At 49.0% G+C, this 27,226-nt stretch overlaps 1 protein-coding gene and 1 non-coding gene across 12 annotated transcripts; one reads left to right on the top strand and one right to left on the bottom strand.

The window, feature by feature from the left end:
- Window positions 1-3,086: 3,086 nt before the first annotated feature.
- LIG3 (DNA ligase 3) lies at window positions 3,087-24,694 on the bottom strand. 11 transcript variants are annotated; one of them, XM_089900808.1, is made up of 22 exons: window positions 24,569-24,694; window positions 23,614-23,670; window positions 23,456-23,489; window positions 21,699-22,246; window positions 19,591-19,734; window positions 17,113-17,310; window positions 16,295-16,446; window positions 15,438-15,604; window positions 15,264-15,341; window positions 14,627-14,795; window positions 12,914-13,069; window positions 11,039-11,170; window positions 10,580-10,659; window positions 9,537-9,624; window positions 8,783-8,860; window positions 8,371-8,494; window positions 7,620-7,762; window positions 7,207-7,281; window positions 6,613-6,759; window positions 5,879-6,086; window positions 5,387-5,475; window positions 3,087-4,276 (listed from the first exon to the last, which is right to left on the bottom strand). In XM_089900808.1, the coding sequence occupies exons 4-22, from the start codon at window positions 22,240-22,242 to the stop codon at window positions 4,043-4,045; spliced, it is 3,006 nt and encodes a 1,001-aa protein (XP_089756934.1). In that variant the 5' UTR covers window positions 22,243-22,246; window positions 23,456-23,489; window positions 23,614-23,670; window positions 24,569-24,694; the 3' UTR covers window positions 3,087-4,042. The 11 variants fall into 11 exon arrangements, with proteins under 11 accessions (XP_089756934.1, XP_022422095.1, XP_089756930.1 ...); XM_022566387.3 differs by lacking the exon at window positions 23,456-23,489; XM_089900804.1 differs by having other exon boundaries at window positions 23,456-23,666.
- A 1,180-nt stretch (window positions 24,695-25,874) lies between these two features.
- On the top strand, window positions 25,875-25,978 carry LOC115802444 (U6 spliceosomal RNA). The gene has a single exon (XR_004022905.1). It is a non-coding gene; the product is annotated as a U6 spliceosomal RNA (small nuclear RNA).
- Window positions 25,979-27,226: the final 1,248 nt, after the last annotated feature.

Genomic DNA, 27,226 nt, shown 5'->3' with positions numbered 1-27,226 from the left:
GAACCAGTCATGACTTTGAAAGCAGTGGGAAACCTCTAAGAGGACCTGTTTATTGGTACAGACATGTTTAATGCTTTCTGTCAACCACTAATCTCTTTTGGGGGAGTGAAATAATTTTAAAGTGGTTGTCAGCTGAACACTGGACCACTTAACCTTGACATTATACCAAGTCCTGGGTGATTTGATTCTGAGCTACAGCCTTTGTAGGAACTGGGGGAGTCAAGAAATTTCCCTATAAAGACATCGTCTTTCACCTTTCTGCTGGACAGTAAATACTACAGTTTACAGTGCCTACCAGTTTAACAAAGGATTCAGCTACTCCTCAATTCCACTGTGAAACAGGTCTACATGTATGCAGCTCAGTTACAACCTAGCAATAACTTCAGGGCAGAAGCTGGCTGTCTCCCTACTTAAAACTTGCTTTCTCTGCTGAGGCCTTACCTCTCCCTACCTCCCAACTTCCCTCTTGGACATGAGTTAATAATATCCTGATGGTTGGTCTGTAACCTCAGTAAGAATTAGAACTGATGTCATTTACTCATTTTGGAGAAAGAACTTGCCTTCAAGTCTTCTAACCTCTTTTGGTGGTTTCCATTTAGGAAAAAAAGGTGGCAAACACCTCCCCCCACTTTTTTTGTATCTTCTTTATTCCTACACCAGGTAAAAGTTGGGAATTCTAAGATCCCAGTTCAGTTACTATCTAACCTAGGTAGAAAACTTGACTTTTATCCTTGAATATTCTCTTCTGCTCCTCATAGGTCCTTGGTCTTAATTATCATGGAAACATCTAATTCTTCCATTATTCCATGGCTTTTGCTGTGACTGTTCTGAGGTTTCAGTTGAGACTTGTTTTAAAAGACATGGACAGCTGACTGGTTCATAATACGTTGGAATAGCTGGATCCAAACTAGTAAGAATAAGCTGTACAGGAATTAGTGCTCAATATAAAATGTATAAATTTGTTGAAATCTTTTGGATGTGAATGTGTCATTTCAAGTGGCTTATGTTAAGATTTTCTCAGACTTACTTGGGTGTTAAGAGCAAACCCAAATGTGTATTTTTTGTTACGGAGCTCTGCTTTATAACTTTGTAATAAAGTTTCAATATAGATGCCTGTCTGATCTGGTGTGAGGATACTAGAGGTCTGACAGTTAAGACTGACATGAGCTGACAAACCACAGGCTAATCCCAGGCACACAGGCATGCTCTTGAGAGACTGCATTATTTTTGGAGATGCTTGGGCCATGTGGCCTTAGTCATGGAAGAGCCTAGAAGAGGATGGGACCTGGGTAGGAAAAAGGACCAATCCTAAGTCCAAATAGGAAAAAGCAAGTGAGTTCAGGCATGGGACACTGATTTGGTAGAGGCAGACCTTAAAGATGTGGGTAGAAAGGAATCTAAGGACAGCCAGGGTGCCTAGTTAAGTCTTCAGGTGACCCTGGGAGATGGACAGTAGCTTGTGGATACAGCTGTGGTGGCTGGAGTGTGGCTCAGAGGTTGGCCCAGCATCGAGGGCAGAGTGCCCTGTCTGTGCAGGTCTGTACGCCTGCCTGACCAGGTGTCCAGGGGAGGGGACCCCTGAGTAGGCCGCCTTTGGGAGAGCTGGATTAGTGCAGATCTGCCCTGTGACTGAGGAAAGAAGAAATCTTGCCAAAAGGGCATAAAGCCTCGAGGCTGAGCGTAGCACTTTGTCCTCATTGTTCTGGGCAGCTGACCTGTTCAGCACCCTGGATGACCTCTTGTCTGTTGCCAACCAGCAGCAAGTAAACAAAGGCTCAGAGGAGGGCAGGCCTCCAGCACTCTGCTGGGGAGGTCTAAGATGATGTTGTTTACGGTCTGTGGAAATACATGGATACAAAATCACATCTAACCTCAGCAGCAAAGAAAAATTGTGTCGGAAAGACTGGAAGGAAATAAACACCTTGTACAGTGAACCGAAGACAACACACCCAGCGAGGCAGGGAGGGGCTGAGGGGCTGAGCTCATGACCGAGACTCCCCACTCTGCTGTGCAGCACACCCTGAGTGAGAGACCAGCCAGGCAAAAGGGCAGTGTCTGTGTCCGTTGGCAAAATCCTGAGGGGAGAGCCCTGTTCCGCTGCTCTGTCCAGTTGCTTGGCCTGAGGAGGCTGGAGACGGGATGACAATTTATGTAGGTCAGTGCTCAGAGGAGCAGCTTTTGTTTCCACAGAGGACAGAATAAAGTGTCATCTTCTCAACAGTGAAGCCAGACTGAATGGTGCCTATTCAGAAACACCAAATGTCCTGGCCTAGAGTCAGGGCACCACCCCCTCCTGCCCTTCCTCCCGACACATTTTCAGCAGCAGCTGGAAATCCCAGTCAATCAGGTTGGAGTTGGCCTCCCAGCAGAGTGTGACCTCAGCTGAGCACACTGGAGGAGGCCGGGGCAAGGCGGTGGCCCAGACTCAGACTCATGCTCGGTATGCTCCAGAGACTGAGTCACATTAACCTCACTCACAGGGGCTGGACAAACAAGCCTGCCAATCTGTTGATAAGAAAAAACAGAATGGACCCTCAGAAGTCAGCAGAACTAGTTGGAAGTCAGTTTAAAACCAGATGGTGACATGATGAGCGTGCACTCAGACCAGAGTGGGCTGTACCGCACAGGTGCGAGGCTGTGGAGGTGGTCTGACAGGGTTCTGAAGTCAGAGGCCAGGCCCCAGTCGCCTGGGCAGGGTCTGGACATGCACACCAGTGCTGATCTTCCCAACTCTAGATCACTACGTGCCAGGCTCTGTGCTAAGTGCTTTACCTAAGGCCTCCTGAGGTCACTTACTCTTCACAGCAACCCTGTGATTTAGGTGCAGTTCCTGTCCCCATTCCTGGAGGGTTAGGGCTGTTAAGTTTCAGGGCTTGATTCAAACTATGTCTGTCTACACCTGCACTGCCCAAGGTGGTAGTCACTAGCACTAGCCTCACGTCGACTACTTGAACGAAAATGAAAAGTTCACTTCCTCAGTTTTGTTAGCACATTTCACATGCTCAGAATATGGCTGGTTCATGTTGGCCAATGGAGATTTACAGGGTGCTTCCAATGCCATAAAAAGTTCTATTGAACGGCACTCGTCCATGCTAAATTGTTTTCCTTTTATTCAAATAAATCAGCCTCAGGCGGTGCAGGAGCCATTCTTTCTAAGCAGGCTGTGTAGATTTGTCCTCAGGTGGGTCTTTAAAGAGCAGTCTTTTTTTTTTGCGGTACTCGGGCCTCTCACTGTCGTGGCCTCTCCCGTTGCGGAGCACAGGCTCCGGACGTGCAGGCTCAGCGGCCATGGCTCACGGGCCCAGCCGCTCCACTTGTTTCCAGATTTTGGGGAGGCAGATCCTCCTGGAGCCCTTTATCCCCCCGAGGAGTAGCCCAAACAACCTCCCTTTCCTTCCTACCTGATCATGGTTCCCTCCCTTCACACCGGGGCCCACACACTGTAATAGGAGAGCACAAAGACATAAAACCCATTTTGTTTTCTTTCAAGTGAGACTTCATTCCTGGCGGCCAGGCTGAATACAAGTTTTGCCAGTTATAAGCATTTCTGGGGACAGTCTTTCTTTTAAATACAACTTTAAAATGAGCCTGGAAGTAGAAGGGGCAGGTAAGGGAGAAAAGATTGCCGCCAGGACGGGCTCTGTGGACAGAGCTTCAACAGCCGGCCTTCCCTTCACTCCTTAATCACTAGGAGAATTATCGGGGGTGTGGGGGGAAGGACATACATAACTCCAAGATAGTTCCTGGCTTTTTTGTTTTTGTTTTTTTAAAAGCTGCTTTTTAAAGAAAAAAAAAAAGAGGTCAAAACCAGCACGCAGATCTGAAAGACCTATGTAAACCGGCAGGAGAAACTGACTTCACTGGTGGTACCCACAGCAATTAACCAGTCTGGAAGAGACCATGCGTGGTTGGTGGGTTCTGGAAGATGCACAGCTTGGAGAAGAAAGCCCGTTCCCCCAGGTTCTGTCCTGTGCCTGCCTGCCCTGTCCAGGAGTAGTGCAGTGGGGAGAGCACAGCCAGAGGGCGAGGGCAGGCAGCAGTCCTAGCAGGGAGCTACCAGTCTCCGTTTCCGGATACAGGCCCAGATCCACTCCGGGGACACCTGCTGGGCCTCAGGGTTCTTGTCCCTACTACCCAGCACATGTGTGGCTGAGGCCACGTCAAATTCCTGCGCCAGGTCCCCATCGAATGCCACAAAGTAGCGTCGGAGACGGCTGAAGTCTGGCGTGGAGGGCGGCAGGTAGAGCCGCACCCCGGTGAAGATGTCCAGCAGCACCTGCAAATGCACTGTGGTCAGGGCAGGCCCGGAGCAGGGCTGGACTGTGCTGGGGCAGATGGCTCTCCGCCCAGGGAGCGGAGACCAGCGAGGAGGGAGGTCAGAACAAAAGCCAGAGTCAGGGAGCCTAGCGGTCAGGACACGAGGGGAAAGAGTTTACTGGAGGAAAGGTAAAGGCATCAAAACCCCGATCCTCCAGCCACTCCAGATTACATAGGACTGACACGCCCTTCCATCCTTGCCTAGAGGAAGAGAAGGGAGAGGAGACGGGTCCCTACACTGGGGACTTGGAAAGTACGTGTCTCCAAGAACCATCCAGGGGCTGGTGGGCAGGGCCAGTGGCGCTCGGACGCAGCGATGCTGCTCGATCAAGCAGTCCACTGTGTGTGCACTAGCTGACCAAGGGGCCTGGCTCGCTCGTGACTGCACGCGGAATCCAGGCTTCAGGCAGGGAAAAGACGTAAAGGTCGTATAGGTGCTCTGGGGACTGGGTTCAGGGCCTGGGTTCCCAGACCTCTGTGCTGACTCCTGGGCTGGGGTGGCACAATCACCGTGTAGTGAGCAGATGTCGAGTTCTTTATGTGCCCTTTGGGGCAGCAACTCCCCCAGGGCTGAACCGAGTCACTGGCCTCAGTAGGTGCTCAGTAGCTGCTGTCAAACCAAAGACTAACAAGGGAGCACGAGAGGGAAGGAGACGGCCGCCAAGCCAGTGCCCCTCCCGCTCCTCGCTGGCTGGCCCTGTTCGCAGACTCACACTACTGCACTCCCACACCCAGACTGGGCTTTCTCCCCTTTAATGTCAACTGTGACTTGGGGCCGGCAGCCGGCTGGGTCCCTGCAGCCTCTCGGCTGGGCTGGCTGCTCTATCGCCTGCCTGCTGGCACAGCGCTCCTTCCTCTCTGCTCGCTGGCCGGCCGCCTCTGCAAGGCAACAAGAGGGCACAGGGTGGAGCCGCAGCACTGCCAGCTCAGCCCGCGGCCAGGAGCAGCTGCAGGAGGGCAGGGGTTGGCAGTTAGTCCTGATAACACCTTCGCTCGTCTCTCAGAGTCCAAGTGCAGAGGGTTGGGCACACAAGGCTCCCCACCCCCCGGAGGGCACTGCTCTTCTTACCCTCACCTTTGCTTGGCATGGGGTCTCATCAGGAGCCTTCCGCTTCTCTCCCACTTTCACAGGGGAAGGCTTTGCAGTCAGCTTGTTGCCTGCATGAGAGAGCTCAGGATGAGAACAAGGAAGAGGGCAGGGGAGCGGATAATGTCCCTGAAGTCAGGGGGGTACAGAGAAGGGCTGGGCCCTTCCTCTGCTGTGACCGTGGGTGAGACAGGAGGTGAGGGCTGTACGCTGAGCCTTTAGCTCAGAGGTGGCTTATCCCCGGCTCTGAGGGGCTCTCCCGGGGTCCTGTCATTCAGATTTACAGAGCAGGAGGATGCCCAGCAGAACAATTTCTGGCCCATGGGTGGACACACAGCAGGAATGCAGCCAACGTCAGCTGCAGTGGACAGAGAATCCATGACCTCAGGGCTGGAGTGTGAGACTGGGTCCTTGTCCTTGGTCTCTGCCCTCGTGTCCGTTCTTCATCACCCCAGCCCCTACCCTTCTCCTTACCGCCTTTGCTGTTGGAGCTACTCAGCTTCCCTCCTGCCTTCTTGGCACTGGCGGAGGGCTGCTTGGGGGAGGTTCTCGGGGCCTCGTGAGACACAGCTGGCCCTGAGATGCCCTCGTTCTCTCCGCTGCTGCCCCCTGTAGTGGAGTTCCCCTCATCTCCGGCCACTATGGCGAAAGCCGCCCGCTCCTTGGAGAGCTGGTACAGTTCCTGAGGAGGGGGGAGAATCTTGGTGTATCACTCCCTTCCCAGCCACTGGCCTCAGGCAGTCTGTGTGGTGCGTTTAGGTGACTGAGGAACAATGAGGGAAACAGACACGTAACAGGGAAAAGTGGCTGGCTTCCTTGGTACTTTTCTAGCTCTGGCCCTGTTTCCGGAGTAATCAGCACAGATCACTGCTCTGTTCCCCAGTTCTTTTCCGCAACGTACAGACTGCAGCCTGGGGCCAGGTCCTCCACAGGAAGCCGTGAGCCAGGAGCTCTCCCTCACCGGGACCCAGGGCTGCCCACGGGGCCCGGTGAAGGTAGGGCTCTCTAGCGGGAGATGTGGGTGGAGGCCCAGTGCTGCTGCTCCTGGCCCTGCCACGGCTTGGTCTCCCTTTCTGATAACTGCCTTCCTTGCCCATCTCAGTGCAGCGGGGAAAGGAGAAGACAGAGGACGCAGGAGGCCAGGTGCCCTCGGTTCCAAGGCTGGGACAGTGGGGTACAGGACATACACACAGCCCAGGAGGTGGCACCTTGAGTTGGGGGAGGTTAGTGGCAGACTTCCAGTCCTTATCATCACGGATTCGGGTGCAGCGAGGGAAACGGATGGAGATCCCATCAGCTGTGTGTGCCTCAGATTTCGAGAATTCAGCCCCTGTGATCTCCCACACCGCAGCTTTCTGTCAGGAGTAAGTCAGGTCACTCCCTGGTTAAGTAGAAAACACCTCCCAACCAGTTAAAAGCAATACAGAACAAGTTAAAATCAAAAAAGCAGTGGCTAACAGGAAGGAGATGAATTCAAGTCCCACTGTTGCTGCTGATGCTGTGTGACCTTAGGGAAGTCTCGTTCCTTCTCTGGGCCTCAGTTTCCCTGTCAGTGCAGGAAGGGGTGGGCCCAGGTCACTTCTAGAGCAGACCCTCTGTGCCTAGAGGATGGGCAGTCCCTTTCTCTATTGAGGATGACTCCTCAGCGTTGACTGGTCATCCCTGTGCCTGTCACTTGACTAAACAGTCCAGAGCCCCACCCTGGGTGGACTGTCAGTGAGGCCGAGGTGACGTCTCTGGGGCACTAGAGAATGTACAAGCTCAGTTTTTGGGCTGGAGGACCCCAGGCCCTGGGCTAATACCTTAGGGTCTGGAACGATGAAGTCAGGATAGTAGATCTTATTGACTTTCAGCCAGTTGGGTATCTTGCTGGGATCCTAGAGGAGAAAAGGTGCAGTCCTGGGCTGTTGCCAAAATGAGACTTAAACCCCTTCTTGGTCACAGGCTTGTGAGAACAGGTGACTTGTCACAAAAGGCTGACCCTCACCCCTTGGGATCCTCCCTGCCCAGAGATGGTGTGGCCTGGAGGGCATGCAGGCCAGTTTCCACAAGGTAGGTACTCAGAGAACTTGAGGGCCTAATACTGCTCCTATGGCCAAGCAGCAGCTCTCTTTACTGTGGAAACAGATAAATGATACCTGCAGCCCCCATAACACTGCCTGTCTCAGGAATGATTGCCAGTCCAGAGGCCAGGGCCCCCAGGTCCCCTCCTCACCTTGCTGATCTTCACCATGTCCAGTTCCTTCTGTAGGCGGGCGAGCGTCGCATCATCGTGGCCTCCTGCACACTTGGTGACTGTGCACCACTTCTGGCTACTCGGGTCATAGCAGCCCATGAGGAAGATGGACATCATGCCACCTGTGTGGAAGAGGGACTAAATAAACTCGGGGGGGGGCATGTCTGCCACCCCCTCGTGCCCTGTGAGGGGCAGCCTGCTGGAGGAAAGGGCCCAGGCCTTGGCGTCAGAGTGCCAGAGATCACCTCCTGGATCTACCCCTTACTAGCTGTGTAAGTTTAACCTTTTTGAGTCTCAATTTGCTCTTCAGTGAATTAGGGATAATCACACCTGATGTTGGGCTCTGGTGGAGTAAAAGGAATTGAATAGAGCCTGGCACACAGAAAGATGCCTACCAGTACTAGTTCTTCAGACCCCAGCTTCCTCTCCAGTCAGGAAATGGAGATTTTCCCTGAGGAGAAAGCTGCCAGTCCCTGAAGAAATAGTTGGTGGTGAGCTTCTTTGTGCCAGGCTAGCACAGGGTACTCTTGCCTGATCTCTCCCTTACCAGGTCCGCAGCTCTCAATGTCCCTGCCTGACGTAGCATGGGTGAGGTTGGGGCCCCTAATCCCAGAGCTTTGGAAGTCATGACTGGCCACGCTAGCAGACCAAGCCAGCAAAAAGGCCTGCCTATTCCTTGAGTGGTACCTTTCAAAGAAGTACCATCCCAGGGGCCAGAGGCCACCCTGACCTTTGCTCCCTTGCCCATAGAAGGCCCCAAGCACCACCAGGTCAGCTGTGTCAGCCATGGCCCCCTCGTTCAAATAGTCCTTCTTCACTTTCAGCCAATGACGCTTTCCAGGCTCATATGTACCCTGAGGGGAAGCAAGAGAGAGACCACAAACTAGAATGGACATTCTATGAGGGTGGGCTTTTTACCTCTTTACGCGACATACTGGATCTGTCACAGTGCCCAGCCCGCTCTGCTCCAGGCACTAAGGGAGACATACATAAACCCATCCTCTAGGATCCAGAACTCTGGAAAGACGCCCCCCAGCACTCACCCCCAAACACCTCAGACCACCACCGCCACCTCCTGGCCAGGGCTGGAAAGGCTCAGGGGAGGGCTCTGCAGGAGAAAGCAAAGGATGTGACGGTCTTACCTTCACGTCCTTCAGCACCAGCCCTTCCAACCCCTCTTGGATCACCCGGTTGATCATGTCAGCCAAGTCAGAAGCTTTCTGAGGGATAACAGGAGAGACGCTGAGGTTGGTATGAGAACAGAGAAGGGCTCTGGGAGTGAGGTAGAGGGGAGTTTCTTTTCACACACTAGCAAAGCGTCTGCTGGAAACACCCTGACTTGAATAGAAGGAACAAAAGCGCTAGCAGAGCAGCGACCAACCAGAGAGCTGCTTCAGCTCAGAGATACTGGGAGCCCACCAGGGAAGGATGCTTCATGCCCTGCCCTCCCAGGTGGAGATTGGTAGACAAATACAGGCAGACCTTGTCTTCCTGTGCTTTGCTTTGTTGCACTCTGCAGATACTGTGTTTTTTACAAACTGAAGGTTGTGGCAACCCTGTGTTGTCAGATGATGGTGAGCATTTTTTAGTATTTTTAATTAAGGTATGCACATTGTTTTTTTAGACATAATGCTATTACACACTTAATAGACTATAGTATTAACATAATGTTTCTATGCACTGGGAAACCAAAAAATTCATATGACTTATTTTATTGTGATACTGCTTTATTGTCTAGAACCAAACCCACAATATCTCCAAGGTATGCCTGTATACACATCAGCTTCCCTCATAAGAAAATAATTAAGACTCATTCTCCCAGTCACATCTGACCCAAGGGGCTCTCTGCCCTGCTTTCAAACCACTAGGACACTGTCTAGGGTGGGATTCACTCACTGCGACTTGCTTCATTTCTGAGAACATGATCCGGTTGGGAATTTCAACCATGTTATCGTGAAGAAACTTCCGCCGCTCAAACAGAGGCCTGAGGGGGACAGGAGAACTGAGGTCAGGCCAGGATCCTCCCACCCCCTTGAGGAGTTCCGAGGAGGGAAGGGGCACAACAATGAACTTCAGCTTCAGGGTTTGCCATGGCTTAGGGCCCTCATGTCTAACAGTTCTGCCTGCCCAGGGTGACAAGGGCTCCACTGGGACCAAACAGTTATAAGCCATGGCACAGAGCCACTTAATTGCTGTAGTCCCTGTCTCTACCTCGTCATCCCAAACAGACTGTATAAATCCTGGTCCCATTTGAAAAATAACTCCGACTCTCATTTTCTGCACCCTGCTTCACCCTAGGCCCCAGGCGGGCTGGTGCTTGGGTGAGCAAGCTGACAGGCCTCAGGACCTGAAGCCCAAACCCCAACTCCTACCCCCAAAGTTCTTTCTCCCTTCTGTCTCCTTCCCCTTCCACACTCAAGGCTGGTGTGGAGGGTGGGGGCCGGGATGCCTCTCTAAGGGAGGAAGGGGCCAAAATGGTTTCTCAGGCTCAAGAACTGGATGCAGCTAAGTCAAGACTGCTAGTTATCCCTAAGAAGGCCCCAGCCACAGAACACTGACAATCACAAGCTTCCTGTTGTCGGGCTCTTCCAAAAACAAAACCTCTGAGCTGAAAACTATCTGCCTCATGTACCCGTCGGTGCTGCTGAAGATAAACTGAAACCCTACTGTGCTCATAGTCTGTATCTCATCAACAATCCATTTTGCTGTGGGTGGTTGAGTTTCCTCTGTGACTTAAGCATTCAGAGCCGAGACCTAGTCAACACATCAGCTCTTCGTAACATTGAATGTGGAGCTGTGTAGCAACCGTGCTGGCTCTCAGCTCCCTCCCGCTGCAGCTCCTGGGCACAAAGAGGCACCGGCTCCAGCCACTTCTCCTCCCTCCTGTCCACTCTGAAGCCCTCACCTCCCCACCCAGGAATCAAAAATAGATTCCTCACCTATCCATCAAGCTGACATCATTGAAGAAGATACAATCAAAAACAAACAGGCAGACATTAGCATCCTGGAAGGCAGCTTTCTGTAAGGGAAAATGAGGTAGTAGGTACATAAGGGACAAAAATAAGAGGGCATGAAAAATGGGGAGTACCAGTCCACTTCCAGAGACCCTCTGAAGCATCTGATACAAAAGGCCTATTTGTGCTGTGAAGTCCCTGGGCCATAAGGGCACTTGACAGATAGTCCTGAATAGAGACTGACCCAATTATAAGTTAGTTGCCACTACTAGCTCTTTTTATGCAAAACACAAAAACACATTTAAACTCAGGGCTAAATTCAGAACCAGTTCAGAGATGAAGATAAGCTTGACCCTAAGTAAGTGATACATTCCTCTCCATTCTGACTGACAGCACACACACGTGCACACACTCACTCTTGCACATCTGGCCCTGAGCCAGTACCTTGTGCACTCCCAGAGTCCCAAAGGGCAGTGGTTTGCCTTTCTTGTTGTCGATCAGGAGCACCTCAGAGTCCAAGATCATGCTGTGGCCCCCAGGGAAAGCCTGGGGGATGTAGTCCTTAAAGTGGGCCACCTGGAGGCAGAAGGGGAGGGAGTCAGGGAGGGAGTCAGGCCCCAGAAGGAACACAGAACACCAACATGTGCAAGCCGAGCTAATGTGCAGAATAGACCTAGGCCTCGGCAGCCACCTAGACAAGAAGAATCAGCTATGTTTCGGGACCTCTGCCCAGACCCAGGAAGAGGTCAGCCCATGTTGAGGTCATTTTCTATTGGCTGCAGAGGAGAGTTTGCAGGAAAAAGGAAGAAACTGAGAGTGAAAATGAGGTGGGGGGCAGACAAACACAGAATGGAGGGAGGGAAGGTGGGCAGGCAGAGATTTGTGCAGGAGAACGGACCAGTTGGAAAAAAGATGGAAGGGAAGAAATGAATCCCCTTAGGAGGAGCAATGAAACGTGAGGAGCTTCTTCTCTGAGTGGGAGCTCTGAACCCATAGCCATCTTCAGAATGAGGAAGAAAAGGATGTTTGGAATTGGATTTTTTTCCTATGAAAGGCAGAGCCTTAGTGTTTACAGTCCTACAGGAAGAGGTCCCACTGTAACCCATGGTGGCCCTTGCCGAGTAAGGCCACGAAGGCAGTCCAGGGAGCATTACTGTGGTCCAATCCTCCCCTGGGCAGGGCACTTAGGCCATCACTGCCTCAGAAGCTTGGAGCGGGTACAGAAAAGGCCTGCACATCCATCCCACTCTGCTTCCATCCGGGACCCAGCCCTTCATGAACCAAAGCAAAAGGGAGAGAGGGATGAATGAAACTCTGGTAAGGGAGAGCAGGGAAACGGCTCCCAGTCTGGAAAGCTGTGCTCAAATGCCTTCCTAAGGAGCAGGAGGTGTCCCCAGAACAAGCTCACCAGGAGCTGTTCCTCAGCAGTTTGACTGTGAGCCCTCCCTACGGAGCAAGTGAGCCCACACTAATGCTCACGGGGAGGTTGTGCTCAGCTTTCCAGAACACCCAAACCAAACGGTCTGATTGCCCAGTGCTCTAGCAGGCAGGGGAGGCTGAGGGAAGGATGCAAGCCCCATACCACGTCTCCTCTCCTGGGGCTCTGAGAAGTGAAGTCTGAGCTAAGATAGAAGGGGGAACAAGAACAAGAGGTCTACCTACCCTCCAGCTACTGGAGCCAGATGTTTCCACTGCTTTTCCCTGGACACCCCCAAAAGCTCCCAGAGGCCCCGGGAGCTAAGAAGGGCTGAGGGGTGAGGTTCTCAATGCCCTCTGATTGAGGGCAGGATTCTGGGCTCCCAGAAATCCTTGTGGGATTATGTTTACATCTGAATGTAAGCTTCTGGAGGGGCAGAACTTCCACCCTTTTTTTTTTTTTTTTAAATGCTGGATGCCCACTACCTAAACAGCAACCAGAATATACTAAACACTTGATAAATATTTGTTGAACAAATTAATGAATGACAGCCCATTGGCCCTTTGTACCTGAGCCATGACTTAGCTAGGGGGGACCCAGAAACGCAGAAGACAAGCACTGCATGTGGCTCACCAGCTGAGCTCGCTGTCCCGGCATCACAGCTGGCATCATTGCCCACAGGCTCTGTGCTGACCCCTGTCTGCGCTCTTTGGCTGTCCCTACTGAGCAGCCCCTCATTATTGGAAGACTCCAAAACGGAATACATGAATTCATTCTTTCATTCAACAAATACAAAATAGACCCTATTTTACACCAGAGCTGGAATGGCTATGGAACATTGGCTTTGAGATTCTTAGAGGCAGGAAGTGAAAGAGTCCCAGTGGAAAGGAAGGGACCTGTACCTTGTGCGGCAGGACTGGCTTGAGACTGCGGCTGAAGTAGCTGAAGTGGTCCCCGTTCTTATGCACCTGGACTCGCTCCCCATCATACTTGATCTCAGAGAACATGCCATTCGGACACTTCTTCATCGCGTACTCGATGGACTTGCAGGCCTCGGCCTTGAGGTAGGAAAAGAAAAGCCTGGAGACTTACAGGTGCTCTTCCAAGAGGGGCTGCTCAGCAAGGACAGCCCAGAGCCCAGGTCCCAGGGACCAACAGCCAGAGCATACCCCCAGGGCAGGCTGCCGAAGAGGTGATGGGAATGGAAAAGGCTGGGCAGTGTCGTATTCCAACAATAAAAGCACCACCGAAATTGACACAGGAGCTTGCAATTTGAGGAATATATGAAAGCAATTCATTGTAGAGCAAATACAATTCCACTGAAACAGCATTTGATTTTTTTCTCAATAATAATTTAGGGTCTTGCAGGGCCTCTGGCTTATTACTGAACACACAGTTATCTCAGCACAGGGGGTACGCAGAGGTAAGATTAAAGTATGTAGGTGACAGTGAGGCTGGCAGGATGGCAGTGATCAGGAATCCCTAGGACAGGACATGACACAGGAGTGCTTATTCACATACCTGTGCTGTCCTGACTCAAACAACAATGACTATCATCTTGGAGGTATTTCTGTGTGTCAGATCATACACAAAATTTCATTTCATCCTCAATGTTGTATCTTATGCCATAAATATTGTTGTTTTCGCTTTATGAATGAAAAAGCTGAAGTTCACAGAGGTTAAATGCCCATTTTTGGTTACATAGCTAGTAAAGGGCAGAAATGAGATGTGAATCTAGGCCCAACTCCAAAGCCTGGGTGGTTAACCAGTAAGCTGTATAACCCATGCCACTCTTCAAATGACAGGCTGTAGAAGAGACGCCAGATAGAATTCTTATAAAAGTCAGAAAGGCCATAATGGAGGGGACCGGTCCCTCACGTGGAGATTTCACTATTTTGGTGCTGGCTGTCCCACAGAATACTTCCCTGTCCCAAACACAGAACCCTAGACCAAGACTTCAGTAAAACACACAAGACCGTTTCATACAAAGCAGCGCACCCCACTGAAACAATGCAAAGGCTCTCACAGCAGGCATGGCAGCAGGTGTGGACAGTCCTGTTGCACAAGAAAACCCATGCCAGAAAGGAAATCTCATTTCTCATGAAATGAGCAGAGGCCCAAGAAGAGCTGGTCTTCATTCCTTAAGCTTCCTCTCTTTCCAGAAAAAAAGGAGACCCAAGTCACCCTGGCATAGGAGCCTGGCTCTGTCACCAATTCTCAGAGCTACTCTGAGGCAGGTCACAGAAACAGGAGTTACTTCATACATCCACCTGACTTCAGGAAAGATGACAGGTGAACCGCTCTAGGTAGATGCTTCAGACTTCATTCCCGTAAGAAAACTAAGGACCAAGAGAGGCTAAGGAACTCACCTAAGATTCTACAGCTTGCTAATGGCTGAGCCGGGCCTAGATCTCAGGCCTTTCCACCAGGTCACTCCATCTCCTCCTCTGCCTTTACTCCTCCATGAGAAACAACCTCTGCATCTCTACTCTTCCTTCCCCAAACTCCTCCAGCCAACTTGCAAAGGCTGTCAACATCGTACCCTATCAGATCTCACGGGTAAGGACAGTAACCTTGGATAGGAGTAGAAAGCAGGGCCAGAGCAGCGTCCTTACCAGCATGGGCTGCACCGGGGTCATCAGTGAGGCCTGGACACTCAGAGCTCGTTTCCGGCCTGGCTCCTTCTTCACCTCCTGCTCGTTGCGGAGGACCCGCTCCACCACATCGTGCAGGTTGCGTGAGGCTTTGAAGGCTTCATAGGCATTAGGGTCTAGGGCATCTAACCTGCCAAAGCCAACAGGAGCAAGGAAACAAAAACCACTGCCTTTGACCTTAATGCTTTGGATAGCAGTCTGTCCTCAGAGAGGAGGGCTCCCAATATATGGGGAAGGAGTTATGTTCTATTGCCTAAAGACTTTCACAGGAGAAAAAGCTCTTGGAAAACTCAGCTCTTTTGAGATACTGTGCTACATGGATGCTGCCAGCAAAGAGGGGGCTGGAAAGGGCAAGCAACTCATACCATAATTATTGAACATATTCCATATGTTTGATTGTAATAACTCTATGAAAAGGTACTGTTATCTCCATTTAACGTATGAGAAAATGGAGGCTGAGCTAGGTCAAGTGATGGGTCCCACAGGAAGGAAGAAGGGAGAATCAGGATTCAAAACCAAATCAGGGCTCCAAAGTCCTGACACCAGCTGACAACAAAGAAAGTGGGCAGCTTCAACTATCAGAGCACCCGGTACTTACACATGTTTTGCACCTGAGTTCATCTTCAGATCATGTTTGATCAACCTGATGATGCACTTAAGGTCATTGGCTGTACACCTAGAGGGATGAGGCACATTCAACTTGGTCTTTGAAAAGCTCTGCACTCCCAAACCTTCCTTCCCTAGTGATTCCATCCCCCAGGCCCATCCCCACCTGGAGGCGATGTCCTGCAGGGCCTGTTGCTGCTCGTCCTCCTTGGTGAGCTTGGAGAGCCGCAGGAGGAATTCATCCACCTCCTGGATGGTAAGAAGGCTCTTGGCAGCTGGGGGGAAAGACTTGCTCTGCTCAAAGAAGACTCTGATTGTCTCTGACACGTCACCCTGTCTCCAAAAACCAAAATGCCACTGCAGCAACCCCAGAGTGGCCAAGTGTAACCCCTGAGTCCCCAGGACTAAAGGGTGAATCAGAGATTTCAATCACCGCTCCTATCCCCAACTCACACACATTGACCTCACTTCTTAAGAATCTGTCCCACCCACAGCTCATGGAAAGGGTACCTCCATCCACCACAGGATCTGGCCACCTGCCTTAGCTGAGAAGTGATGCAAGAACTAATCCAGGGCCAAGCCAATTTGAGGCCTGTTAGAATCTGAACTAAGAGACAGATAAGGTCATCAGATAATGGGGATGTTTGGATAGAAACTTTCCACTGTGGCACGGCTGGAGTCATGAACAAACCAAAACTGAATGGTAAGCCCAAGTTATAGGGGAAAAAAAGACAGAAAAAGCCAGGGTCTAGAATAAGAGCCCCTGGAGAGATAGTGGGAAGTCTCAGATCCAGCCCCTCGAGGTCTAGGCCTCTCGGGTGCAGCAGCAGTATAAGTTCAGTCCTCAGAACCTTGTGAAACTAACAGCTGTAGCCTCCCATTCAGCTCCTCTCATAATGAAAGCTTGCTCAAGTGAGTTTCAGTTTCCTAAAACAGTATGTGCTCCGCCAGAAAAAAGAGGGTACAGGTGCTTGGCTAGGCAGAACCCCACCTGGAATCCACCTACCCTCCCCTTCCTCTAACCTGCTCTAGGTCTCGTGCCATATCATCTGAGTTGCAGTTAAAAATGCGGCTGAAAAGCTTCACAATCTGCTTATCATTCAAGTTGTAAACACTCTTAATAACACCCGGCAGCAGTAGCTTCACTGTTAGGTACACGTCACCGTGGAAACCATCTGGAGGAGACAGAAGAAAGAAACCCTTCTTCAGAAATGGAGCTTAAACAAATAAATACATAACCTCAAGGAACCAAAAGAGATATCTACATTGCTGCCCTTGCCGTGACGGGACCACAGGGTAGGGTGTGCATTTCACTATGGCAGCAAAGGCCGTGGCGTTGGGTGGCTGGTGGTGTGCCTCCCTTCTAGCCCCTGGATGAACTCCTGCATGGCAGAGCCATGTCTTTCACTGTAGTGTCCCCAGTGATGAGCACATTACAGAAGCTCAATGATCATTTGTTAGATGAATGAAAGAATCACAGTTGGAAGATTCTATCCCCAAGCTGTGCAAGTGGTTCATAAAAACCTAATCAAACATGCAGGATAGTGAATTTTCCTCTTGGTCAAATGGGACAGGTTCTTCTGGCCTCCTGGGGGGCAGAATAAGGGAGGAAGAAAGATGCCAACATGTTTTGAGCAGCACTGGCTACACACTTCGTGGGGCCCAGTACAAAATGAAAATGTGGGCTCTTTGTTCAAAAGTGTTAAGAATTTCAAGATGGCAATAGCAGAGCGTTAAACCAAGCATGAGGCCCCGTGCAACTGTACAGTTCACATGTCCATGAAGCGGCCACGACTGAGCTCTTTAGAGGAGAAGCCCATCCAGGATGCTCGAGGCCCCACCTCCTGCTGAGCCTTTCTGAAGGAAGTCCTGGATGATCTGGGTCTTCGTGTTGTAGCTAGGATTTTCAGCCACCATGGCACACAACTTCCGAAACTCACGTAGCAGACAATCCTTGTGCTTAGGGTCACATTTGCTTGAGGACAGACTTGTCTTAGGGGTAGGTATTGAGTGGGCTTCCCCAGAGTTGTTGGGCTTTGCTGTTGGGAAGAGGAAAAGAGAAGACAGCATAGAGGATTCATTTTGCCTTGCTGAGAAGGAAGAAAGAGAAACTAATAGACACTCTGCTGGTGCTCTATACATATGTAGCTTCACTTAATCCCCCAAAATGAGCCCTTTGGGCGTAGATATTATACCCATTTTATGGGTAAAAAAGGAGAGGTCAAGTGATCTCCCCAAATCTCACAGCTGTTAATAGTAAAGAAATGACGGCCTCACACTGAAGCAGAAGACCCGCTGATGTGCATCCCTTTATATGATTGCTTCACAGAAGAATAAGGGCCGTTTTCATGCCAAGAGTGGTCAGGACGATCTCAGAGCACTTGCAAAGCTGAACCCAGAAAAGTTGGGATCAGAAAGGGGGAAGAAATCAGGGGACTCGTTAGTCAATCTGAAACCATTGCTACTGCAGATTGTCGGAACTGGAAGAAGCCTTAAAAATTATCTAGTTCAATCTCTTCTTATTGATGAGGAGACCAAGGCCAGAGGAGAGAAGACATTCCCAGCTCCTTGCCACTCCCACCCAACCCCACACCACTTTCTTTTCTTTCTTATTATAAAAACAAAAAGTAGGTCTTTCCTCCAGACACCCCAAATAACTGTACAACTCTTTTGAGTTGATCCTCTTTTACCTCCTTGTGACCATTTACAAAGTAAATTTCATTCTGCAAGCTTGCAGCAAAGCCATTAGCAAGCTGTCTGCTGATATAAGTGTCTTCTTGCCTGGGCTCTGTAAATTATAAATCTATCCTCATCTCTAACCTGGAGTCTAAAGAGGATTTTAGGGGACAAAATCTCCAAAATGTCACTATTCAGCAGCTTGTAAGAAACAGAACACCCCATTTCTCCCAAATTCGCCCCCTAGAACCAGGGCCCTTCCAGAAACACACTGCCCTTACTGTCACCTGGACTCTTCCATATTTCTATCTTTGGCCTACCACTAGACAAAAACCAAGCAAACCTCGGAGTTTTAAAATAATAAAAAATCCTAGAGTCAGACACTGTTTTTGCAATTTTATCTCCTTTATTCCTTGTGAGACACCGTGGGATCAAGGCAGGCGTTGCCACTCCCACTTCACAGATGACGCCACAGAGGCTCAGACCAGGACCCAGGTCTTCTGACCTCAAGTCCCAGCTTCTTTCACTCATTATAGAAGCAACCTCCTCAAACAACTTCTGAGCCCATGTGTTTTGACTTTATTTTCTTTCGCTGAGGCAGTCACAAGAATGTCTCCATATAAAAGAAGTAACAGGTTGTAGGGTAAAAGACCATAGGTGCTGGAGTTAAACAGACTTCAGTGTAAATACTAACTCCATAACGATGCGGAGCATTGGCTTTCTCATTCATAAAATGGGCCTAATACAAGTACTTCCCAACGTTTAATGAAGAACAAATAAAACCGTGTATGTAAAAGCCCCCAGCCCAACGCTATCTGCTACACAAGGCCATGCAGGACATCTCCCTTCTTCTCTACTTTCATCTCCAGTTTGGGCAAGTTTAGGCATGTAATTTCTCAAGATTCTTCCATTATCAAAAAAAAAAGAAGTAAAGGGCAGGTTATGTCTGATCCAGGTAAACTACTTCAAGGGGAAAAAGTCTTGACAAAACAAACATCTTTTTGCTGCAACAGAGATTAAAATATACAAAGAAATGCTATACAAGTGGGGCAATGAGAATTAGCCATTACCTCTCTGCTCAGATGGAAGCAAATTACAGTTGACCCTTCAACAACACAGATTTGAACTGCATGGGTCCACTTACACACAGATTTTTTTCAATAGCAAATAAGTACTATACAATCTGCAGTTGATTGAATCCATGGATGCAAACTGAGGGTATGGTAGAACAATGGATATGGAGAAACATGGGATAAGGAGGGTAGACTATAAATTTTCAACTGTGTAGAGAGGGTTTGGAGCCCCTAATGCCCATGTTGTTCAAGGGTCACCGTATTAAGGAGGCTAGATAGCACAGAATGTTCACTCTTTATTTTTTGGCGGTACGCGGGGCTCTCCCGTTGTGGAGCACAGGCTCAACACACAGGCCCAGCGGCCATGGCTCACAGGCTCAGCCACTCCGCGGCATGTGGGATCTTCCCAGACCAGGGCACGAACCCGTGTCCCCTGCATCGGCAGGCGGACTCTCAACCACTGTGCCACCAGGGAAGCCCCCAGAATGCTCACTCTTAACCAGAGTCCCAAATAGGATACCAAATTAAAAGGAGGACTGTAACAGCTCAGGTAACGCTGATCTATCTTACCTGAAAAGCCAGAAAATTTCCGGGGATTGGTATTGGTGACAAATGAGGCAGCTTTCACTGGAGATGTCACCTGGCCAGTGGCTGTCAACTTAGCCTGGACAACAGTTTTCTTCTTTGGTGTGTTTGCTGCCTTGGAAGACAGATCTGTAGGACCCCAAAAGAAAGGAAAATATCCTTCAGTGAAAGATCCCTGAGAAAGCTTCTAAAGAATCTATCAACTGCTCTTACAGCCTGGCTAGGTAAGTTACTACCATGGTATTAACCCAATGCTGACTACTGGCTGGCTGGTCTTCTTAAGTGGAGGTAGTGAGTAATAGGTTATTAGGGAGAGGGTGTCCTGGGGACAAAAGACTCAGTTACTCTTTATTTTCATTAGTAACTTAAATTTTCATCGACACTGTCCACCCCTTATCCCACATATAATAATCTCCAGATTATTTGGAGGAAGTCAGAAATCATGTCTCAACAGATAAAATGTGGCGACCTCAGTTTATGGAATTAGCCCCAATTTATAGATAACCAAGAAAGCAAAATGAAGATGGATAAACAGAGCATGTTGATTTGGTATAAGTAGGAAAAAACTTCCAGCTGCTGAGTTATTTGAGCTGACAGTTTACTTCTACCTCATGTTTTTCTTCCTCTGAATGAGATGGGTCAAAGGCTGAGGCCAATGGCTAAGGCCAGGCAGGGCAGGAGGGAAGCTTGAGAAAAAAATGTATGAGTAGTTTTCTCTCCCAGAAATCTCTTTTCCTCTCAAAGAAGATAGATGCCCATTTTAGAGTACTCTTACAGTGACCAGAACTAAACTAAATGGAAGATATGAATATTACTTTATAAATGAAGACACCGAAGGTCAGAAAGTACAAATTGGATTTGTAAGTATCAGATTTCTAAAATATGCATACATGTGAATATGCACGTATGTGCACATATATATCTGTATATATGTTTTTGCGTACATACGAACATATATTTTCTAGTTCTGTCTGCTGAAAGGGCTTAAAAGCAAGGACACCTCATGGCACCCAGGACATGGAACATCTAGATTTTGGGCTCTTATGCCATTTCCCCACTAACAGGAATAAGGACTCCAGAGAAATGGCTGATTCCAGGGATAAGATAGGATACATACAAGGTAAGCCTAAGAGCAAGCATACTGTTATGCCAGAGAATAAGGAAGTACTTTAAAACGTTTTTAAAAATGTGATTTGCGCATTGAGGACAGAAACTAGCTTAAAGGGGCTCTCAACTGGCCAAATATGGGACAATTTAGTACCAAATTAATACAGTACAATTATAAGCCACCAGGAAAAAGTAGTAATCTATGAGTTCATACAGATAATAAGTTGATGGATAAAAGGGTGTAGTGGTAGGTACTCTATTCTTCAAAAATGTCAATGTCATAAAAGAAAAAGACCATGGCAATGTTCCAGATTAAAGGAGGCCAGAAATGACAACTAAATGAAATACCCGATCTTAGATTAGGATTCCATACTGAAGGGAGAGAAAAGCTGTAAATTATCTGCTCAACTGACAAAACTAGAATACAGATGGTGGATTAAAGTATTATATCATGATAAATTTACTGGTTGATAGGTGTATTATGGTCAAGATATCCTTATTCTTAAGATATACACATTGAAGTATTTAAAGGCAAAGAGCCATAACGTATGCTCAAATGGTTCAGGAAAAAGAAACTGTGTGTGTGGAAGGTGAGAGTAAGAGAGAGCGCGCGAGCGCACACACGTGAACACAAATGATAAAGCAAAGAGAGCAAAATGTTAACAATAGGTAAATCTGAGGGAATTCCCCAGCGGTCCAGTGGTTAGGATTCTGCGCTCTCACTGCTGAGGACCTGGGTTCAATCTGTGGTTGGGGAACTAAGATCCCACAAGCCACGTGGTATGGCCAAAAAAAAAAAAAAAAAGGTGAATATGAGCATTCTTTGTATTATTTTTATTCTTGCAACTCTTCTGTGAGTTTGAAGTTATTTCTGAACCAAAAATTAAAACAAAGAAAGACAAACAGGAAGAAAGAAATTGGGCTCTACTCTCATCCCTTTTCTTCTCAGCACCAATAAGATGAGAAAGCAGTATTCTCCATCCCACCTGCAATGTGCTGGCTTATTTGTTCTTTCTCATTATCTTCCAGCTCTTCCCAGCCTTCCAGCTCTGTGAGGTCCTCAATTTTTTTTGTGGTGGCCCGGGCCCGCTCCAGTTTCTCAAACATGCACTTAATGTGGTACCACTCTTTCATATCGCCCCCTGACTCTGAAAAGGGATTGGGCACCACTTTGCCGATTCGGCACACCCCCTTTACAATCTTTTCCTTGCATTTTTTGCAGCCGGCTGTGCCACGCTTGGCATAGTCCACACAGAACCGTTGCTCTGCCATCTCACAGGGGCCACTGCAGAGTCCCACATGCGACCCTGGCAAGAAAACAAGGCAGGTGACACGTGGTCTTAGATTGCTTTCCTGGAATGACACAACAGGCTTTCTTCTCTGGAGGAGGTGGTGTCCATGTAGAACTGTTTCCGACCACCGGCTGAACTGTCTTATGTCAGGCCAGTGATGTTCTCGGAATAGGCACAGTTCTTTTTGGCTGAGTGCACGGAGAGTTGGTGGTAAGAGGATCTTAAAAGCCAAAGTCATACAGCTGCATGAAAGGGTGAGAGGCAGAAAAGTGAGTTATAAACGAGGAGGTAGGCTTCTAACTTCCTCAAAGGCAGACATCCTAACACAATCCATGCTGACCAATCAAACATTTCCCAAAGTATGAAAGATTTTTTTTTCTTCCGGCTGTGCAGCACAGCACGTGGGATCTTAGTTCCCCCATCCAGGATCGGACCTGCACCCCCTGAAGTGGAAGCTCAGAGTCTTAACCACTGGACCACCAGGGAAGACCAGGTATGAAAGATTTATTGCCTACTTGATTCAGAGTTCCAATACAGGAAAATTCCGTTTGCAAAAGGATGTTCAATTATCTAATGTATACATGTGTATCTAGTAAATCACAATCAAGAGACTCCAAATAACATAAAACCTTCTCTCAGGCCACCAGCAGCCCCTAATCCTTAAAATGGATGGTGAGCCTTAAGAATAATAAGACCCTAAAGTTTCTTTTTAATCATCAAGAAAAATTACATTGGGAGTTCCCTGGTGGTCTAGTGGTTAGGACTCTGCGATTTTACTGCAGTGGCCAGGGTTCAAACCCTGGTTGAGGAACTGAGATCCCACAAGTTGTGTGGTGCAGCAAACAAAACAAAACAAAACCCACTACATTATGCTCATAAAGTTTTTAATGTGAAATATAAAATATATGCCGTCCTCAGAAAATAATTAAGCCACTATATAGATGTGCGATTTAATCAGAAGCCCTATTTTGAGAGGCAATTAAATGGAGCCTAAAACCAGACTGCCTGGTTTCAAATCCTAGCTCATTGGCTGTATGACCTTGGTAGGTTACTTAACCTCTCAGTTCCTCAATTTCCTCAACTGTAAAATGTGGATAATAATAGTACCTGACTCAAAGAGTTGTCACTCTAAGAATAAAGCCCTCAAAATCAATGAAGCAGTTATCCTTTAAGCTGAAGCTCCCTATGTGAAACTAGCCTGGTTATAATTCAGCAGCTTGAATTGGGAAATGCTGAAGTAGCTGGAACAGCAAGAATCAAAGGAACTGATCAATCAACCCGAATGGAAACAGGTATCATATCCACATGGCATCCCCCACCTTCTTATATCCATATTTTCTGAAGTATCCTCGCAGTTCCAACTTTAAACAGACTGGACATTATTTTCAGCCTGCACCCACCTTTGTAGTGAAATTACTATTGGGTGATAATGGAAAGCAGGCTTTACTTACTGTAGTGCAACATGATGCAGAGGACAGCAGGTAACTGGGAATCAGAGACGGGAGCACAAGTGTGACCATACAGTTCAAGGACTATGTTATCTTTGAGAATTTCCTTTAATTCCCCGAGTCTGTTTTCGTATTTCTAAGACAGAGAAAATAATACCTACCTCACGGGATGGCTGGGAAAATTAAAATAAGTCCATGGGGGGGAGGCTCTGAACTCCCTGAAAATGTATACAAAAAGGTGCACATTCAGCATTGTACACTTTGTAGGGGGACAGACAGTCATGATTTTCAGGAAACTCACAAAGGCCTCTATAACCCCCAGAAGTTGAGGAACCACAAAGGTGAGGTACGGGAAAGCACGGTAGGCCCGTAAGAGGCGCTCAGAACAAGGTTCACCACCTTCCTTGGAGGGCGAGTAACGAAGCCCTCCCCTCCCGCCCCCTCCCCCCCCCGCCGGGACCACAGAAGCCGACAAGAGAGGACCTCCCTCGCAGCGCCCGACCCTCTGCAGGGCCCAGGAGGCGCTGGGCCACAAGGCACAAAGCCGCTGTGAGGAACCCCGCCTGGCTCACAGTCCCCAGAGCCGCCGCTCAGCATTTCATCAAAGGGAGCCGAAAAGGAAACTACTGAGGCCTGAACGCAACCGGGCCGGGAAGTGAAAGCCCCGCGACCGCTTTTCCCGGAGGGCCTCCCCGCGACGCTCTCGGGAGTGGGCACGGGCTACTACTGCCCGGGGCGGACAGCGGGGACACCGGGAGGGGACGGGGAAGCGAATCCCTCGATTCGGGCAGGAGGAGCCTCCAGGACACAGCCCGGGGATGGGCTGAAGGGGACGCGGCGGGAAGAGAAAGGCTCCCGAGGTCCCTCCGAAGCCCATCGACTTCAGCGCGGCGGGTGGGCAGATCCAGCCAGAGCAGTCCTGCGGAAGCCGGGGGCACCCTGCCTCGGCGCAGGCCGGTGGAGCTCCCCGGGGGCCGCCACGTCACGGAGGGTGTGCCCTGGGGCTCCGCGGGCGGGCGGAGGAGGAGGTCAGGAGGCCTGGCTCCCAGCCGCCCCAGCCTCGGAGCCCGGGCTGCCTTTCTCCCCCCTGCCCGGCCCGGCCGCGCCGTCCTTCACCTGCCTTCCCGGCTCCGGCTCCACCTCAGGCCTAGGGCCAGGCACCCACAGGCCGCGCGCAGCCACCAAGGTTGTAACGCCTGTCTCTTTAAATCCGGGTCCTTGCGCTGGCCGCAGCGCGCAGGCGCAGAGGTCCCGGCTCCAGAGGCGCCTCAAGTCCCCGCCCCGCGTCTGCCACGTGGGCGGTAGTCAGGTTCCCCGGGAGAGGCCTAGGACTCTGTATTGGGGCGTGGCGGAGGTGTTTACCCATCAGGAGAAAGGGCAGATGCTGGGATGAGGCGGCGCCTGAAGGAACGCTGGGGACGCCCTGATTTGCTCTTTGTTTTTTAAATTTATTATTTTTGGCCGTGTTGGGTTGTTGCTGCACGTGGGCGTTCTCTAGTTGCGGTGAGTGGGGTCTACTCTTAGTTGCCGTGCTCGGGCTTCTCATTGCGGTGGCTTCTCGTGTTGCGGAGCATGGGTTGTAGGTGCATGGGCTTCAGTAGTTGTGGCACTCGGGCTCAGTTGTGGCTCACAGGCTCTAGAGCGCAGGTTCAGTAGTTGTGGTGCACAGGCTTAGTTGCTCGCCGGCATGTGGGATCTTCCCGGACGAGGGCTTGAACCCGTGTCCCCTGAATTGGCAGGCGGATTCTTAACCACTGCGCCACCAGGTAAGTGCCCCTGTGATTTGTTCTTAACTTTAGAGATTATCTAGTTATTAAAGGTACTGGTCGAGAAACTATGTTGTGATGAGCTTGGGTAAGGCAAAGGTCGCGTTATTCAATCTGTTTTTCTGTATTTCCATTGTCTTGTGTCCCGCAAAGTGCTTAGCACATAGTAAGTATTCAATAAATGTTATTTAATTGGAAAGGGGCACTAGATAGATATATAAAGGAGTAATGGGTACAGAGAACCCTTGATTGTGTATTGTTTAAAGTATATTTCTTTTAAACCTCAGGTCAACTTTTTGAGAGATTAGGATGGCTGTTTTTACACCTGGCGATCCAGTGGTTAGGACTGGGCGCTTTCAGTGGTGGGGCCGGTTCAGTCCCTGATGGGGGAATTAAGATCCCCCAAGCCTTGGGACCCGGCCAAAAAAACCAACCAACCAACCAAAGTACAAAAGAATTGCAGGCTCAGAGAAGGTGAGAGAACTTGTTCAGGGTCTAGGAAAGGTAAACAGCTGGGCATTGTTAGAGAAGCAAAGCTCACACCCTGGAGGGAATTCTTTGCTATGTGAAAAAGATCATGGGCTTTGTTATGTAGGGGATGGAGAGCCTTGAAGGGCCTAATGAAATTGTAAGGGAACCAATTAAAAGGTTTTCAGTGCTGGCTTGGGCAGAACTTTAACTAAAATGGACTCATACAGAGATTAGCATGGCTCTCCTGCACAAGAATGACATGCAAATTCGTGAAGAGGTTCATGTTTTTAAGGAAATTTTTTCTTTTTTGCTTCTTATTTTATCTGTATCAAACCGTTATGCCGTACACCTTAAACTTACACAGTGCTGAATGTCAATTATATCTCAATAAAACTGGGTAAGAAAAAGGTTCTTGTGACAACCCATGTGAGAGATGAAAGTGGCCTGAGCAAGCTCGGTTAGTTGGGGTGGAGAGGAAGGTGCATTTTTGGATAAGCATTTAGATTTTTTTATAAGCTTATTTTATTTTTTAAATTTATTTATTTTTGGCTGCTTTGGGTCTTTGTTGCTGCGCGCGGGCTTTCTCTAGTTGCGGCGAGCGGGTGGCTTCTTGTTGCAGAGCACGGGCTTTAGGTGCCCTGACTCAGTAGTTGTGGTGCATGGGCTTAGTTGCTCTGTGGCATGTGGGATCTTCCCGGACCAGGACTCGAACCCTTGTCCCCTGCACTGGCAGGTGGATTCTTAACCACTGCGCCGCCAGGGAAGTCCCAGCATTTAGATTTTAAATTATCTTCTAGAGAAAGTAACCATTTGTCTAAAGATGTAATGAAGATGACTTGAGTGAACAGATAGATAATGGTGCCATCAGCTGAAATAGAAAATGAGAGAGTAGGAGGAGGTATTTGAGGTATGAGGATGAATTTTATTTTGGATATATTAAGTTTGGTTGGTTGAGGCCAGCAATGAGGCCACTGCTTGAAGTGGGCAGTGTCTTTGATGTGCGGCAGCATGAACAGGTCTGGGGTTGGAAGGTCACTGGAGGCTCAAATCCGAACTCCCTCGGTTGAGTGATCCTGAACAAAATCTCTGTCACTGCATTTACTATGGTGTTTTGAAAGTCCCCTTGACTGCATCTGTCTTTTCCCCCAGCCCTGTGCTGTCAGTTGCTGTCATTTAGCCACATGTGGCTATTGAGCTCTTGAAATGTGGCCAGTCCAAATTGAGATGTGCTGGGGGGAGGGATAAATTAGGAGTTTGGGGTTAACATATACACTACTATATATAAAACAGATAAGCAAGAAGGACCTACTGTATAGCACAGGGAACTCTATTCAATATCTCGTAATAACCTATAATGGAAAAGAACATGAAAAAAAGGATATATGCTCATGTATAACTGAATCACTTTGCTGTACACCTAAAATTAACACAACGTTGTAAATCAACTACACTTCAATTTAAAAAAAAATCCAAATTAAGATGTGCTGTAAGTGTAAAGTACAAACTGATTTTGAAGATGTTATCAAACAAAAAAAGA

Source organism: Delphinapterus leucas, chromosome 19 (genome assembly GCF_059928025.1).
Source record: "Delphinapterus leucas isolate spDelLeu-1000000601 "Yukka" chromosome 19, BTC_Dleu_Yukka2, whole genome shotgun sequence".
NCBI classification, from domain to species: Eukaryota; Metazoa; Chordata; class Mammalia; order Artiodactyla; family Monodontidae; genus Delphinapterus; species Delphinapterus leucas.
The sequence above is the reverse complement of the archived record's forward strand: the minus strand, read 5'-3'. Positions and strand labels throughout refer to the sequence as shown.

Coding starts and splice junctions, on each gene's coding strand:
- LIG3 (XM_022566385.3), bottom strand. CDS start 23,735: ATGACTGTCTGTCCCCCTACAAAGTGTACAATGCTGAATGTGCACCTT. Junction 11,171..12,913: donor AGCCAGTCCTGCCGCACAAG/GTACAGGTCCCT, acceptor TTCTGCCTCCAG/GTGGCCCACTTTAAGGACTA. Junction 10,660..11,038: donor GGACTCTGGGAGTGCACAAG/GTACTGGCTCAG, acceptor TTTCCCTTACAG/AAAGCTGCCTTCCAGGATGC.